General features: G+C 46.1%; 1 protein-coding gene across 1 annotated transcript; it reads right to left on the bottom strand.

Moving 5' to 3' along the window:
• Positions 1-2294: 2294 nt before the first annotated feature.
• Positions 2295-15070, bottom strand: LOC136498497 (protein SET DOMAIN GROUP 41-like). Its single transcript, XM_066494418.1, has 6 exons — positions 14758-15070; positions 13045-13822; positions 12550-12589; positions 12374-12474; positions 4314-4412; positions 2295-3788 (listed from the first exon to the last, which is right to left on the bottom strand). The coding sequence occupies exons 2-6, from the start codon at positions 13801-13803 to the stop codon at positions 2874-2876; spliced, it is 1914 nt and encodes a 637-aa protein (XP_066350515.1). The 5' UTR covers positions 13804-13822; positions 14758-15070; the 3' UTR covers positions 2295-2873.
• Between the last annotated feature and the right edge of the window lie 1614 nt (positions 15071-16684).

Genomic DNA, 16684 nt, shown 5'->3' with positions numbered 1-16684 from the left:
GCTCCATCAGGTCCACCGGTGGAGCTGCTCCACCATGAATCTAGGTGAATCCCATATCCAATTTTTGAGCTGGTGGAGCTGTCCCAGGAAGGCCCTGGACTAGTAATAATCTAATATCACTCTTTTTGGGCAAAAAAAAAAAATGAATCATGTGAAACGACTAGATATATTACTCCAATAAGATGCCAGGGGCGAGGAGCCACATAAATGGCAGTGGACAGCAGCACTAAGCTAATTGCGGTTCGTTACATATATGCTTACAAACTTATATATTTTCTGGACACAAAACTCTCTCTCTCTCTCATTTGTTACACTTAAAACCAGCTGATAAGCCGGCTGAAGTTGATTTTTTGTGAAAGAAAAATACTATATATTTTAGCTGATAAGCCGGCTAATAAGTTCAAGTGAACAGGCCTTTACACTATGGACTGATGCACGCTAAGTACTTTGCCGACCCAAACTGTTTACAAACCACGTGGTACAGTAGCATGTGGTTTTCAAGTGGCGCTTCATCGAACCGTAGCTGTCAGCAATCAACGGCTAGTCGTACGTGGATATATATAGATCGTCCCTCCGTCCTCCCCAAGAAAAAAAATGATCTTACTACGTGACCGGTTGTCGGCAGTGCGCGGATGGGAGCACGTATACAGCATGCGGAGTACACATGTCCGATGATACACGAACATGCCCACAGTGTGTAATTACCAGCCGATCGAATGACAGTTACATGACGATCTTTAAACAAAACATATATAGATTATAATCTTCGTTTAGGCACTCGTACACATGCAACCGGTGGAATCGATAAGCACTGAACGAAGCTCTCGGAGTAGTAATGGCAGCAGTTGAACGTGAACATGGGGGTGGAAATGGCAGCTGCCGTCAGGGAAAACACACAGCCACCTGCTTGCTTCTCTAGTCTACATGGCAGTCCACATCAATATCTGACTTCCAGTTTCATCGGTTAAGCATACAAGGTACACATATGAGTTATTATTATACAAACATAACCAACCATCGTATTTCCCATTCATGCAAGTACAGACAAAGCAGAGTTACATATCGTGCGTGTCAAAGCACAGTACAGAACGTAGAGTGGTACATACACACACTGATACACACCGGGGAACATTACACTGGACTTACGATGGAGTTATTACAAAACTGATACCTCGACACTGGAGTTACGATGGGATCAACTATACATGTAACACATAATCCCATCCCATCCCATCCTGTAAACAGTGTTGTTCCTGCCTGAACCGGTAGTATACTCGTCCGAGCCGGGCTTGTTGTAGCCTCCACTGCAGTCAGTAGTGTCAGCCGTTTTCCAGTGACAAAATAGCAGCACTGGTCGTTGGCTTATTGGAGTTGAACCTATAGTGGTATATGAACATAAGAGCCAAACCTTTAGCCTTAAACATGTACCTCACTAATCATAAATACCAAAATATGTAGTATAAGCTTGCAGCTAGAGTTGAGTTTTGAGTTACTTGCTTTGCAAAAGTACGTTGAGGTGTAGTGAATGAACCACCATAAAGATAAATAAGAAATGGCAATTGCATGAAAATGATTGTTGTTCATTTGTTTATATGTTTCTCCACTACACTAGCATTATCGAGATACTTGCAAAGTGTAAATAAGATTAAAACTGACTAAAGTAATACTCCCTAAGTTCCAAATTATATGTTGTTCTGGTTTGTACATAATAAAAGCTAGGTATCTCGACATAGTATATATATAGATGCATAGCAAGAACCATGTATCTAAAAAAACTAAACATCTTATAATTTAGAATAGAGCTAAAATTGGAGAAGCTTTTTTTTTTTTTTTGGGGAACAGATTTACATTCATATCAGGAGACACAAGGAACAAAAACGAATACCACATTGAACAACTCCGCAGAAACTCCGACTTTCAGTTCTACTAGTAACTTGACAAAGTGGGCTCATTCTGTCTAATTCAGTTGAACCAGACATCACTATTTTATTCATAACAATGAGCTGTTACCATGTCACTGAAGTCTGAATACATGATTTTTTTTCTCTTTTACTTGCATTATTGCTAGAAAACAATTTCATCAGGACCAATGCCAACCTCCAAAACCCCTATCCAGGGAGAGAATGATATTCTTAATCAAGTGGACAGTGTTTTCAGTTCATTGAACCACGACAAAGTAGCCCAAAAGTAATGCGCATTTGTGTTCCTTTCCTTGTCTTATTAAAATGTCGCAAGAGAATCTCCTAAATAATTGCTTGGTGAATGTGAGACCACTCTTCAGTGAGCTGCCAAAATGTGCAACTTTTGTGATAAATGATACAAGCATCTTTCATCAACCATAACATCTTTAAAGAATAAATAAAATAATATTACTTGCACATTTGTTCAAACCATAAATGATTGCCTTTCATGGCCCAGCCACAGATTCCATGAGCCGCAAAAAATAAGAATTTGCATCCTAACCAGAAAGCGTGTGCATACTTTTTCGTTGCATAATGAGAAAAGTCAAGGAAAAAAAATGAATTAGAGATCAACTTTTGGATACAAAATCTAAGAACCCAGTTTCAGATAACTCTGTATTAAGTGAAGTTTGAAACCATAGATGTACGATGTAATGTGAAACCCAGTGCAACTGAAGATTATTAACTTTTCTTCATCAGAACAAACAGAAAAGTCAGAAAGGTACAATATCAATGGTACAACTTCTCAGTGACCAAAAAGTATAGAAAAATGGTGCTTGCATACAAATGAAATAATGAGCTTAGCATACAATCATATAGAAAATAAGCTCAACAGCCTTGATAATACACACATTGAACATTAACTCCTAGGAGCATAAGATTTTACAACACACCTGTGCCAAGAAAGAGAATTCATTGTGCAAGATCGATACCTTCAAGTAGATATTTTGCATGATCTGCCAGATAATGTTGTGGACCATAGCATATACTTGCCAGATATTTGCAATAGGAGATACAACATAGAGCCAAACTAAGAATGCACTCCGTTTGTTTCTTCGTGAAACCTACTGGCTGATGTGCAGAAAGGTTGACATGATCTTCCTCAGAAAGGACAGACTGATATGTTGTTGTTCCAAGCATACTAAATTCCATGGGGTTCTTTACCTTTTCCAGGCTGGGTAAACTTTGCACTAGAAACGACCAGCAATGCAATGACAAAGATAACATTTGCTTGCCAAACGCTTCACAGGTTGATCTAAACTCATGGTATGGTGGAGAATCATTTTTTGTAGAACTTGTTGGACATGAAGAAGAGCTGAACCGAGCCTCAGCTATATTTTGCCTTGTCTTTCCCTTGATAGACTCAACAAGATATAACAGAGACTGTCCAGTATTTAACAAAAAATGAGACAGGGGAATCATAAAAGAACATTCAGATAAGAACAAATGGTGTGTAGTCCCTGCAAGTAACAATGAATACGCTGCTGCTGCTCTAGCCATTCTAAAAAAGTCATCAGTATTTTCTCCATCTAAACAGACAGCCTCTAAACTTAAGGCACGAAACCGGTAAGCAGAGGCAAGTGTCATGTAAGCAGTAAGACAGATATGGTGAAGAGGGTGTAGTATATGTTTTCTCCCTGAAATTTCCTCTTGCTTCAAACCACTCACCAAGTTATTGGAAAGCATGCTTTCAATCATATCACAGCAAGCTTTAGGGTCATCATTTGACGTGTACTCAGATATTGCCTGTTGTAGTATATCACCCAAATCCTCAATTGCTGGAGTTGTAACAGTATCCTCTGCTTTATCCAAGTCCTTCGCATCACACTGGATTAAGTAGGCACATCAACACTGATTAGGAAAATTAAACATTTTCCACAAAAATTACAACAACCAGCAACACATGAAATAAGAAAAATGGACCTGCTACAAATGTATAGAATGGGCACAAAATAAAATATCAGTATTAGCAATGGCTGAAAGTAGAGTCTGTTTGTTAACTACACATGCATAGAGCTAGCTTTACCGATATGGCTTTAGTTTTCCACTGACCAGACTCCCTATTTTAGTTTTATTCTTCTCTTTATTTTATCTCTGCTTTCTCAGTGGGATCAGTTTGCTTCCTAACAAAGAAAAGCTAAGTTTCAAATACCATCAATTGTTGTTCAAAGTGTTATGGCAGAGCAAATTGATGCAATTTGCTAATAGTTTACAGAACTGTGCAACAATGTAAAAGTAGGAAACTCTAATCACTTATAAACACAGTACAAATGCTTCATATCAATACTAATGAAGCATACTAAAAGAGGCAAGTAAATAATCAGAACATTTTCTCTCAGATTTCATTCTTACATTCAAAATAAGATCAGTGTATGGCTCTGGTGATGCAATACAGCGCTTGCAAGAACAAATAAATTTATACTTTGACCACAAATCAGAATGTCTTGCGTCCTGTAAAGATTTCTTATGAGCATGCCAACATAAGTGAATAAAATATTTAATTTGAAATACAATCAGTACAAATACCATGAAAGTTTATTTCCATCTATGGACATTACATGTTGGTCTCAATCTGGTACTTTGACAATATCGCCAAAATTTTACTAAGATAACCATTATCCATTGACTAATCATTCATGGAAAACATTAGTGCTGTAGTATAGAAGGCTACATCAAAACGAAAGGGGCTGTTGGCCCCCTGGATCTTCCACACGGGTGAGCCGACCGCCCACCGACGTTGCCGACCACACACTATGACTAGAGGTAGAAGGGAGGGAGAACAGAGCGCACACACATAACACAAGCACCAGCGTTGGCCGGAGATCTGCAGAGGAGATGGCAAAACTGAACCCGCTCACTTTACTGAGTTGCAGTGGGAAGCTATATATACAACTCTACCCATCTAATCCTAGTACACAGACATGTCAGGCTGCCAGCAGCAGGGGAGCCCTTTCGGTGCCTGCCCCTGCCGCGCGTAAAGAGGAGAGCAGCAGATTACTTAACAATTCTTCCCCTAATCCTGCTGCTAACCCTAGAACCTCATTCATGCCGATCACCTTCTTCAGCTCCGTGAACCGAAGACGGCCGAGCGGCTTGGTGAGGACGTCCGCGAGTTGCCGACCAGTTTCGATGAACTCGATGACGATCTGCCCTCCATCGACACAGTCCCTGAGGAAGTGGAACTTGACGTCGATGTGCTTGCTCTGGTCGTGGAAAACCAGATTCTTCGCGAGGGCGATGGCGGGCTGGTTATCCACCATCAGTGCTGGTGGGTGAGCTTCCACACCGGTCAGCTCGCCCAGCAGCCGGCGCAGCAACACAGTTTGGCATGTCGCTGTGGCCGCAGCCACGTACTCTGTCTCGCACGTGGACAGCGCCACCACCTTCTGTTTCAGTGACAACCATGAGATTGGAGCCGAGCCGAGGAAGATGAGCACGCTAGAGGTGCTCCGCCATCCGTCGATGTCCTCCGCCATGTCTACATCGTTGAACATAGTGAGCTGCAGCCCACTTCCGCTGGTCTTGGGGATGACGATCCCCTGATCCACCGTCCTCTTGACGTAGCGCAGCAGCCACTTCACCGTGGCTCAGTGATCCTCTCGGGGATCCTCCATGAAGCGGCTGACGTAGCCCACAACGAACGCAGTGTCCGGCCTCGTGTGGACTAGGTAGCGCAGACCACCGACGATGCTCCGGTAGAGTGTTGCATCTACCTTCGCCGTGGTACTAGCCTTCGTCAGCTTCAGCAGCTCCTCCATCGGAGTCACGCACGGCTTGCACACAGCCATGCCGCTCCGCTCCAACAGCTTCGAGGCGTACGCGCTCTGACCGAGCGTGAACGCCTCCTTCCCCTGTCTCACCTCGATGCCGAGGTAGTAGGAGAGCGCGCCGAGATCGCTCATTCAAAAACGAGCCGCCATCTCGCGCTTGAAGCTATCGATGTCCTCCGCACGCGCGCCGGTGACAATCAAGTCGTCCACATACACGCCGACGACGAGCTCCTCCTTCCCCCATCGCTACGTGTAGAGCGCGTGCTCGATTGCGCACCGCAGGAACCCAAGCTCGCCCAGCGTGGCGTCAAGCTTGACGTTCCACGCTCGCGGGGCTTGCCGCAGCCCGTAGAGCACCTTGCGCAGTCAGAGCACCCTGTGCTCCGCTCCCTTGACGGCGAAACCCGGAGGGTGCCTACCGAAGACCGTCTCCGCCAGCTCGCCGTTGAGGAATGCCGATTTTACGTCCAGGTGATAGACCAGCTCGCCGTTGAGGAAGGCCGATTTTATGTCCAGGTGATAGACGCGCTAGTCCTTCGCCGCTGCCAAAGCCAGCTGCAGTCGGATAGACTCCATGCGCGCTACCGGCGCAAAGACTTCCTCGAAGTCGATGCACTCGCGCAGGACAAAGCATCGGGCGACGAGGCGCGCCTTGTGCTTGACAATGGCGCCGCGCTCATCCCGCTTGACCTTGTACACCTACTTCAGGCCGATCGGACAACATCTTGGAGGTGGATCGACGAGCTCCCAAATCTCGTTTTCCTCGATCGCCTTCATCTCCTGTAGCATCACCCGTCGCCAATTTGCATCGCGCTCGGCCAGTGCGAACGTGGGTGGTTCCTTTGCACTGACGAGAAGCAGCTCTGGGTCAATGAGCAGCCGACCCGCCAGGCCTGAGGGACCCTGTGTCGCCGACGATGTCGTCCAGCCTGCGGAACCAGCACCTCCTCACCGTCGTGGAAAGCATCCACGAACTCTGTGATGTCGCTTGGAGGTGAGGCGAACTCGATCGGCAGTCGATGGAGTCTCCTGTTCCGCCGGAGTGGTCGGCACAACACCTAGAGTGCTCAGCACACCGCCTGTAGTGCTCGGCACTACTCTTGGACCGCTCGTCACCACTCCTGGAGTGGTTGGCACCACTGCAGGAGTGTTCGGCACCAGTATTGGAGTGGTCGGCACCACGGACAAGACCTCTCAGGCTCCGCTACGGGAGCGTTCGGCACCCATCATGGAGTGGTCGGCACCACAGCAGGACCGCTCAGGCACCCCTCCCGGAGTGCTCGGCACCGCCCCAGGAGTGCTCGGCTCTGTTGCTGGAGTGGTTCGGCACCTCCTCTCCAGCGTCTCCACCACCGTGGATGACCAAGTGCTCGACGACGAAAGTACTGGTGAAGCCGCAAGCTTCCCCCGTGCCCGGACTATCCCAGTCCCAGGCACGCCTCGTCGAACATGACGTCGCGCGAGACAACCACCTTGCCTCCGCGTGGGTCATAGAGCCAGTACGCCTTGGTACCTTCCTCGTAGCCCAGGAGCACCATCGATGTGCTCCTATCCTCCAGCTTGGTGAGGATCGGCTTCGTCTTCCTGACGTGGCCGATGTAGCCGAATGTCTGGAGGAAGGACACGCTTGGCTTGCGCCCATACCAAGCTTCGAACGGCGTCTTTCCCTTCAGGGCCTTTGTGGGCGCGCGGTTGAGGATGAACACCGCCGTGGTCACTGCCTCACCCCAGAACCTTGCCGGCATGCTCTTGGCCTTCATCATGGATTGAGTCATGCCGACCACCGTCTAATTCCGCCGCTCCACCACGCCATTCTGCTGTGGCGAGTACGGCACGGTGTGGTGTCGCGCCACACCCTGACCCGCGCAGTATGCAGCGAACTCCACCGAAGTGAATTCGCTGTCGCAATCAGTCCGCAGCGCACGCAGCTTCTTGCCGCTCTCTGCCTCCGCGTGCGCCTTGAACTTCTTGATCACCTCCACCGCCTCGTCCTTGCTCGTTAGGAGTTGCAGCCACATATAGCGACTGCAATCAGCCACGAGCAGGAGGAAGTACCATCGACCACCGTTTGTGGTTGGCGTGATTGGCCCGCAGAGATTGCCGTGGATGATCTCGAGAGTGTCCGCCGCGCGATACTTGGCCGCCTTTGGGAACGGCAACCTCCTCTGCTTCCCGGCCAGGCAGCTGTCACACAGCTCGCCTGCATGCTTGATGTGGGGCAGCCTTCGGACCATCTTCTCCAGCCGACCGAGCGCGTGGAAGCTGAGATGGCCGAACCAGGACATTCTATAGCCACGGCTCCTCGGTGTGCCGTGCTGCCAGGCACACCAGTTGCTCCACCTTTAAGTCGAGCAGGTACAATCGATTACGTGAGCGTTTTACCTTCGCGAGAAGACGCCGCTCCCGATCCCGAATCTTCAGGATCCCTCTCTCGATCAGTACCTCGCATCCTACGCTCGTCCAACTGCCTGATGCTTGAACACAGCTACGGGATGTAGTACACATCTAGTCAGCGTGCGGTGCTCACCGTTCTGGCACCTGAAGATGATGGTGCCGCGCCCTTGGATCGCCATCCTTGAGCCGTCACCGAACTTCACCGTGCCGGTCACGTTGCCTTCGAGCTCAGAGAAGGCTTCCTTGGAGCCCGTCATGTGGTTGCTGGCGCCGGAGTCCAGGAACCACCGTTGCTCCTGCTCGCCGCCCACACGTCCGAGGTGCACTTGGGCGCGCGGTTCGTCGAGGTTGACAGCCTTCAGAGCCTTGCCATGCCCTTCCACTGCCATCACCTCTCCCTTCTCCTTCGCCTCAACGTCGTGCAGTGCACAGAACGTCGCATCAAGAGAGTGGCGTCATCATCCTCATTAGCCTGCGCTAAATGAGCCTCAGCCTTCTTCCCCTGCTTGTGATTTGGACACTCCTTTGCCCAATGGCCCGTCTTCCCGCAGTGCCGGCAGGCGTTGGAGTCAACCATCTTCTTCTTCATCGAAGAAGCCTTGCCGCGGCGCTTGCTATCGTCACCGCGGCTGGAGGAGGCTTCCCCGGACTTCTTCATCCGGGCAGAACACTCCTCTGTCAGCAGCAGCTTGCCGCTATCCGTCGTTGCTGTGGCCTGCTCCATGCGCTCGTCCACCGCCCGCAGATGACCTGTCACATCCTCAATGGTGAGGGTGGACAAGTCCAGCATTGTCTCTATGAAGAGAGTGATCTGGATGTACTTCACCGGCACGGAGTGGAGGTACTTGGAGACCGTCTCTTCTTCAGTCGATGGTGACGCCGTGGCTCCTCAGCTTGCTGATGAGCGACTGCAGGCGGAGGGAGAAGTCCTCCACCGACTCACCATCCTTAATTTTGAGGGTGGCGTAGTCCTGCTTCAGCAGCTGGGACGTCACCACCTTTGCGCGGTTGGAGCCGACGCGCATCGCTGTAATGGCCTCCCGCGCCTCCTTAGCAGAGTTCTTCGCCCCCAACAGGCTCCCTGTACTCCACTGGCACAGCAGCGAGGATAGCCTCCAACGCTGACATGTCGTCTTCTTTATTGTCGGTGCCCTTGTCAATAACATTCCAGAGTCGTCGGGCTCTAAGCTTGACCTTCATAGTCACCGCTGAAAGCTCTACTTTTGGTTTTGGTGAATTGATGAAACCCTAAGTGCTAACCTAGTTCATCAAATGATCATGAGATAGGAAGCACATTCCAAGTGATGAAACAAATGAAGACCATGACATGATGATGGTGATGCCATGGTGATGATCAAGTGCTTGGATTTGAAAAGAAGAAAGAGAAAAACAAAAGGCTCAAAGCAAATGTATAAATGGTAGGAGCTATTTTGTTTTGGTGATCGAGACACTTAGTGAGTGTGATCACATTTAGGATCGATAGCCGTACTATTAAGAGGGGTGAAACTCGTATCGAAATACGGTTGTCAAAGTGCCACTAGATGCTCTAACTCATTGCATATGCATTTAGGATACAGTGGAGTGCTAACACCCTTGAAAATGTTTGTGAAAATATGCTAACACATGTGCACATGGTGATATACTTGATGGTTGGCACATTTGAGCAAGGGTAAAGAAGATAGAGTTGAAAAGGAGTTAGTCACGCTGTGACCGGACGCTGGTCTTAGTGGGACCTGGTGCGTCCGGTCAATGATACAGCAAAGACGCTGACGTCGGTCTTCGACTGGACGCTGGGTCATTTGGTGACCGGACGCTGACAGGGTGCGTCCGGTCCGGACTGATGTGGCAACGCACAGAAGAGTCACCGCGTGACCGGACGCTGGGTGAGTCCGGTCGAGCATGACCTGGACGCGTCCGGTCGTGAAAAGTCGTCTCTGGATGCTTACTGGAAACGACCGGACGCTGAGGTCAAGCATCCAGTCACTTCGCAGCAGCGCGTCCGGTCATCACTTGACCGTTGGGATCGGGCTGCTCTGTATTTGAAGAGAGGGGACACGTGGCATACATCGCACGACCGGACGCTGGAGTCCTGCGTCCAGGTCGATATGGACCGGAGCGTCCGGTCACCCCGTGTTGTGCCCAGTGAAGGGGTACAACGGCTCTATTTCGTGGGGGCTTGTATTTAAGCCCCATGGCCGGCTCAAGCTCACTCTCTTGGCCATTTGCATTGGACATAGCAACCTTGTGAGCTTAGTCAAAGCCCTCCCACTCATCTACATCATTGATTCATCATCTTTGTGAGATTGAGAGAGAATACAAGTGCATTGCTTGAGTGTTTGCATCTAGAGGTACTTGGTGTTCGTGTTTCGCTGCGGGATTCGCTTGTTACTCTTGGTGGTTGCCGCCACCCAGACGGCTTGGAGCAGTGAGGATCGTCGAGAGGAGGTTGGTGATTGTCTTCGGCTCCGATCGTGGTGATTGTGAGGGGTTCTTGATCTTTCCCCGACGGAGAGCCAAAATATACTCTAGTAAATTACTCGTGACTTGTGTGATCCTCATCTTGTGTTGGTTGTGCGGCACCCTATTGAGGGTTTGACGTGTGATGTCAATTAACGCGTGAACCTCCAAGTGAGTGAATCGCCACAACGAGGATTAGCTTGCCGGCAAGCAAGTGAACCTCGGTAAAAATCATTGTGTTCATCATTTGATTCCGAGGTGATTGGTCTTCATTGGTATTCATTCTTGTGATTGATTGGCTCCTTCCTCGACACGGCGGTATAACCATCTTGCTCACTCTCTATATTATCGCAAACTAGTTGTCAAGCTCTTTAGTGTAGCTAGTTGTGAGAGTTTGTTAATTTTGTTAGTGTGGCTCTTTAGTTAGCCTTTGAGAGCACACTAACTTAGTATAGTGACATAGTTATTGTGTGAATAGAAACTACATAAACTAGAATTGTGGTAGGTGGCTTGCATTTTTAGTAGGCTAGCGCAACACTCGCTTCGTCTCATAATTATCTAACCGGTATGTTAAGTGTTGTTGTAGAAATTTGAATAGGCTATTCACCCCCCTCTAGCCATTAGGACCTTTCAACCGCCCACTCGCCATAGTTGGTACGAGTCAGCGTCGGCCAACTGGTGCCGCTGACCTCCCGCACCGTGTGCATGACGACCTCCTGTCTTGGCTGGGCAGCTACAGCAGCGCCGCTGCTGTCGCCCATCTCCAAACCGTCCGTCATCGCCAGCGGTTAGTTCGGTGACGACGCTTGTATGGCTCCGATACCACTTGTTGGCCCCCTGGATCTTCCACACGGGTGAGCCGACCGCTCACCGGCGTTGCCGACCACACACTATTGCTAGAGGTAAAAGAAGGGAGGGAGAACAGAGCGCGCACACACACAGCACAAGCACCAGCGTTGGCCAGAGTTCTGCAGAGCAAATGGCAAAAATGAACTCGCTCACTTTACTGAGTTGCAGTGAGAAGCTATATATACAACTCTACCCATTTAATCCTAGTACACAGACATGTCAGGCTGCCATGCTGCTACAGTGACTAGATGTGACAGCAGGACCTGACTTTGGCGCCTGCCTCTGCTGTGGCTACAGTGCGGCAGGGGAGCCTTTCGGCACATGCCCCTGCAGCAGCTACAGTGTAGCTGCAGGAGAGCCCTTTCGATGTCTGCCCTTGCCGCGCGTACAGAGGAGAGCAGCAGATTACTTAACAAGGGCTAGTCAACATTTTGCTTTCCTCTGCTAAAAAGCAGGGAAACCAAAGTTCTCAAAACAAGTTGACAATTTTATCAAGTTGCGTAGCTATGCACTAGACGCTGGTGTGTAACTTGCAGAATACAGTAGGTGTAACCGTGTGAGTAAAGATAATTTTTTGCATAAGCATACAAGCAATACACTACTAATCAGGGCACTGTATCATGTATCAACAAACAACAGCTGCTCAAAAGAAACAAAAAGTACCAAAACTGAGTGAGACTGTTATGTCCTTTGATAATTTGTACTAAATTACAGTCCAAAATTCTAAAATTAAGGGCAAATATGATATATCGGTCATGTAAACATTAAATACTGGGTGTGACAGTAACTCAAGTAGCACACACTACAATGAACTGCACAAGTAAACCTTGATTAGATTCTTGGAAACATATATATTGAGATCTATAATATCATGGATATACTGACTTAATGTGTCAGGGAAAACATACAAATATGGGTTCAGAAAAATTCAAGAAATAGTACCCTGGTCTGGAGAATATCAATGTATGTTATGCAAACTTCATCTCCCTTGTTAATTGGTTTTATGCAACGAACAACAACTCTTGGGCCATATTTGCACAGTGCTAGAAAGAGTTACGGAGAAAGTTTAGAGTGATGAATTTAACAGTTGCACGTGAAAGTCGAATGTGATGAAGTACCATGAGTAGAATGATCTTCTTCATATTGCCAAGCATGCCACTGCAATAAAAACAAACACAATAATACACTTCACGATTTTGTCTCAAAGTAAATACTAGATAAGTAAGTATTGTCTAACTAGAATGTGTGTAGTCAAACTTTTGAAATTTTAAACATGAGTATCTTCATAAATATTTAGATTTAGCATGTGAAAATGGCATATACTAGAAAGATATTTTCATGTTATTACATTTCTTATTCTACAAATACATTACAATTGAATTTATTGTCACAAACAAGTGTTGTTTGATTCCAACTATTTAAAGTTTGAACAATTGGTGGTCAAAGAAGTGTTTGGGAACCATATATCTGTATAAACATTCAAATAACACTTGTTTATGATAATGAAAGTATGTTGTGAACAGTATTCAAATATTTTTTCTTACTCTTTATATGAATTGATACAAGCAAAAGTTTAGTAGGTCCTAAACAAAATGGTCATTATTTTCCTTTACCACATCAGCTGCAACTCCTTTGCTAGCAGGGACTACACAGGATTTTGATTTCTGTGAAGCATAGTCTTCATTCCTTGGAGCCAGTACAAACCGGTAAGAAGCACTGGGAAAGCAACTATGGTTGAACCATGAGAAGCTTGGGCCATACACTGCAACTCCCATAGCTAATCCTTCACTAAGTTGCACCTCAACACTATTGATAATCACTGCCCATAATGCCATCTTCTCAAGTTTAAGCCTATCGGAAAAAATAAAAGAAGTATGTGCCCTTGATTTTCTGGCAGATGACATCAATAAGCTCCCCTCCAGCATCCTCTCAGCAATAACCTCACCTTCCTCCAAAACTTTCTCAATACCACTTGCTGAAAGTCCACCAATTCTACTGTACTTATCAATTGAATCAGACGAAGCAAGACCATGCATCTCAAGCACATAAAGAAGGCGGAGGGCAGCACGCAAATCACTGGTTCCTTCACTAACATAGGAAGGGGAGGCTCTCTTGAGGTGGTCCACAAAGAAGCAACATTCACCAGAAGAAAAATGCACTGCTGAATCTGCACCAAAGCACTCTGAACAGCAGTATCGAAGAGAACAGCAAATCGTGCAAGATACTACACAGGGGGGTTGTGGCAGTAACTTGGTGAAGCACGATGAGCAATGGGACTGGAGGAACACATCATGTAGGGCGGTGGCATAAGGTGCGATTTCCCCAGTTAGGTCCTTTGACGTGCTTACAGATTCCCGGGCCCTCATCTCCATTGCCAACCTTTGAAGCTTCCTGGCCAGTTGTGAAGTTGTTTGTACATATAGCATATAATTAGAACTTTCGCAAATAGAACAGAACTTGTTTTATTTTATATTTCTTTTTCATTTGTTTGCCATTTTGAAGTAAGTTGCCCTTAACTTGAACAGAACAGAACTTGTGCTCCAACACTTATCAGAATTGATTGAGGCCCATAACTTGAGAGAACCCAATGCTTATCAAAATTGAACTACTTGTTCCGAAGTAATCTAACCACCTTTACTGCAAGCACCCCGTAACACGCGAAAAATAATATCCCAGCTTTTTCCTCCAAAGTCCTTATATGATTAGGTGAAACGGGAACAAAAGCAAATTTGATCAGACAAAGTCCTCATATGTAGTGGTTGGGCAATAAGAAAAAAAAAAGGTTGATATGCTCCCAATCCACCAGTGGACTCGCTAACTTGGTCTAGAAACAACAAACCCTTACCCTAACGGGCTAATGGCTAAACTAAGCAATGGTAGATTCGGGAGAGGTTCTGCTTGCCTTAAGCCAAAGCAGCACCGTCCACGGATGAGGCGGAGATAGAACTTGCGACAGCTATGGAAGAGAGGAGAGGGTAGTCATGGGCCCACCTGAGTTCAAATGTCCCATACAAGACCCGCATAGGAATTTAAAGCAGTTTCACATGAAAACATAGCTGAACAGTCCAGAATACATCGCTCGGAGAGGTAAAATATGTGATTTGTCCATGACAAATCAATAGATGATGCGGGACACCAATTAATCTTCACTAGAGCATGATTAACAGGCAGTATGATAAATAACAATCTGCAATCCACATAACGAATTATAGTCTTGCAGAGAATGATGCTAAACAATCTGCATTTTTTATCTACAACTGGAAACTGAGAATCAAAATAGGAGCTAACTGAATCAGTGAAATGGAACCGCGTTTATATGTACTTACTTGATTTCTCCCAATTCTGCAAAACACAAATTGGCGAGTGCTGTCACCAATCCTCCAGGGCCCAGCGCAGGCACAGCTGTGCAGCAGTGCGATAGCGCCCTGTCTAGCGCCGGCTTTGATGCGTCGTGGCGCTGAGACCGGCCGCGCGCTCGCCCGTCGCGCGGTACCGCGTGCCGCGCCGGCGCCTGGCGCGCCCTGCTGTGCTGCTCGCGGCCTCGGGCCGCCGCGATGCGCGATGAGCGATGCACAGATGCCGCGCCGCCTCCTCGGCCGCTCAGTCTCCCACCACCGTCGCCGGCACCACCACGTGCTAGCTGCTAGCCTGCTAGGCCCAGCTTCAACTGCCCTTTAGTGGGCCCTTCTTGCTTATAGGCACTGCATCATTGGGTCTGGCCCATAGAATAGAGCAAGAGCGGGCCTTTTTGGACTATGTAGGCCATGGGATGGGGTACTTCGGTCAAAATTGCTCTCTTGATTGGCAGTTGGACTGGGCCTCCGTTGAGATATGAGTAATTTTATTAATAAAAAAGGAAACAATTTTAAGCAAGGAACAAAAACATCGAGCGTGTTTTAAAAAATATATTTCTAAATCAAAATAAATTTTCAAATAAATTCTAATAATAGATCAGGATTTTGCCAATTTTCTAATTGAGGGAGGCAAATTAGACTTGCATAGTACCTGAGGGAGACCAGATAGAATTTTTTTTCTTAAAAAATTGTATTCTCTAGAAAAAAAAAGTCCATTTAACACTCTCCTTTAATATCTCTCAACTATTACGGTAGTCTAAACTTTGTACCTCATTTATAAAAACCTAGTTTTTAAGCTTCTTAAATTTTAAAGCCATTTCTCATGACTGTTTTTGGATTGCGGCTTTGTGTAACGTAATGCCACATCAACCACACTACGTCAACCGCAAGGGGATAAATTAAAATTGATAGTTTAGGTGGTAAATTGGACTATAAATGATTTTTTTTAATTTATCAAATATTTTTCCTGTAGAATACGTCAACCACACTATGTCAGCTGCGATGGGATAAATTAAACTTGATACTTTAGGTGGTGTAAATCAGACTATATTTTTTTGAAAAATTATCAAATAGTTTTCCTGTAGAATTATATGCGATTAAAAATCCTATAATTTAGTATAATATGAGGAAAATCACAAAAAATTGGTTTATCTTAGAAAATTATTAAACAAGTTCCAATTTTTTTTTCTAAAATCATGCTTTACCCTACTGTGTCTACATTGAAATTATTTAAATATTTTATGGACTTTTTGTGATGTTTATTTGCTAGTAGATACTTGTGTTATATATTATAATTATTCGTTGACCAACAAAACCACGACAGAGAGTTCCATTCCAAAACGTATTACAACTAAACTGTTGGTTCTGTTGTAAAGCGTAGGTATGTTGGCTAGTAGTATTATATTATATTAAAGAAAAGAGTAATCTATATATATACACCTAATATTAAAGAATGAAAGAATTCTTTGATCATGTCTTTCTTTATTCTAAAAAAACTGCCCTCGCATGTTTCGTGTCTTGTACGTGGCTCCGATTCATGATCCATGATCATATGAGTTAGAACAAATTACATCTAGCGATAATACTTCTGATTTCAAGATGTATTGGTTACTTTGCAACCGGTGTTTTTATATTACTACTCAAAATATAAAACGAGATGTGCACCGACTACAATTCTGTCCTATGCAATAACAACATTGAAGAGACGGCTTTCCATCCGTTCTTTAGCTACTCTCTCAGTCATGCTTGCCGGAGATTCTTAGGTATTCATTGGATCCTCACAAGTGATTTCTTCCTCATGATGCAAGCAAAGCATCATTGTGCTTTCGGGTAAAAAGAAAAAGATGTGCTGCACCGAGGGAGGAGTGAGGAGGGAGGAGGTGGTTGAGTCCAAGAGGTA

This window comes from Miscanthus floridulus, chromosome 12, assembly GCF_019320115.1.
Source record: "Miscanthus floridulus cultivar M001 chromosome 12, ASM1932011v1, whole genome shotgun sequence".
NCBI lineage: Eukaryota > Viridiplantae > Streptophyta > Magnoliopsida > Poales > Poaceae > Miscanthus > Miscanthus floridulus.
The sequence above is the reverse complement of the archived record's forward strand: the minus strand, read 5'-3'. Positions and strand labels throughout refer to the sequence as shown.

What these genes read in the sequence shown, in the direction of transcription:
- LOC136498497 (XM_066494418.1), bottom strand. Translation starts at nt 13,803, where the DNA reads ATGGAGATGAGGGCCCGGGAATCTGTAAGCACGTCAAAGGACCTAACT. An exon ending in TTGATATTCTCCAGACCAGG is followed by an intron (nt 4,413 to 12,373) that starts GTACTATTTCTT and finishes AAATCTTTACAG; the next exon opens with GACGCAAGACATTCTGATTT. An exon ending in ACACTGATCTTATTTTGAAT is followed by an intron (nt 3,789 to 4,313) that starts GTAAGAATGAAA and finishes TACTTAATCCAG; the next exon opens with TGTGATGCGAAGGACTTGGA.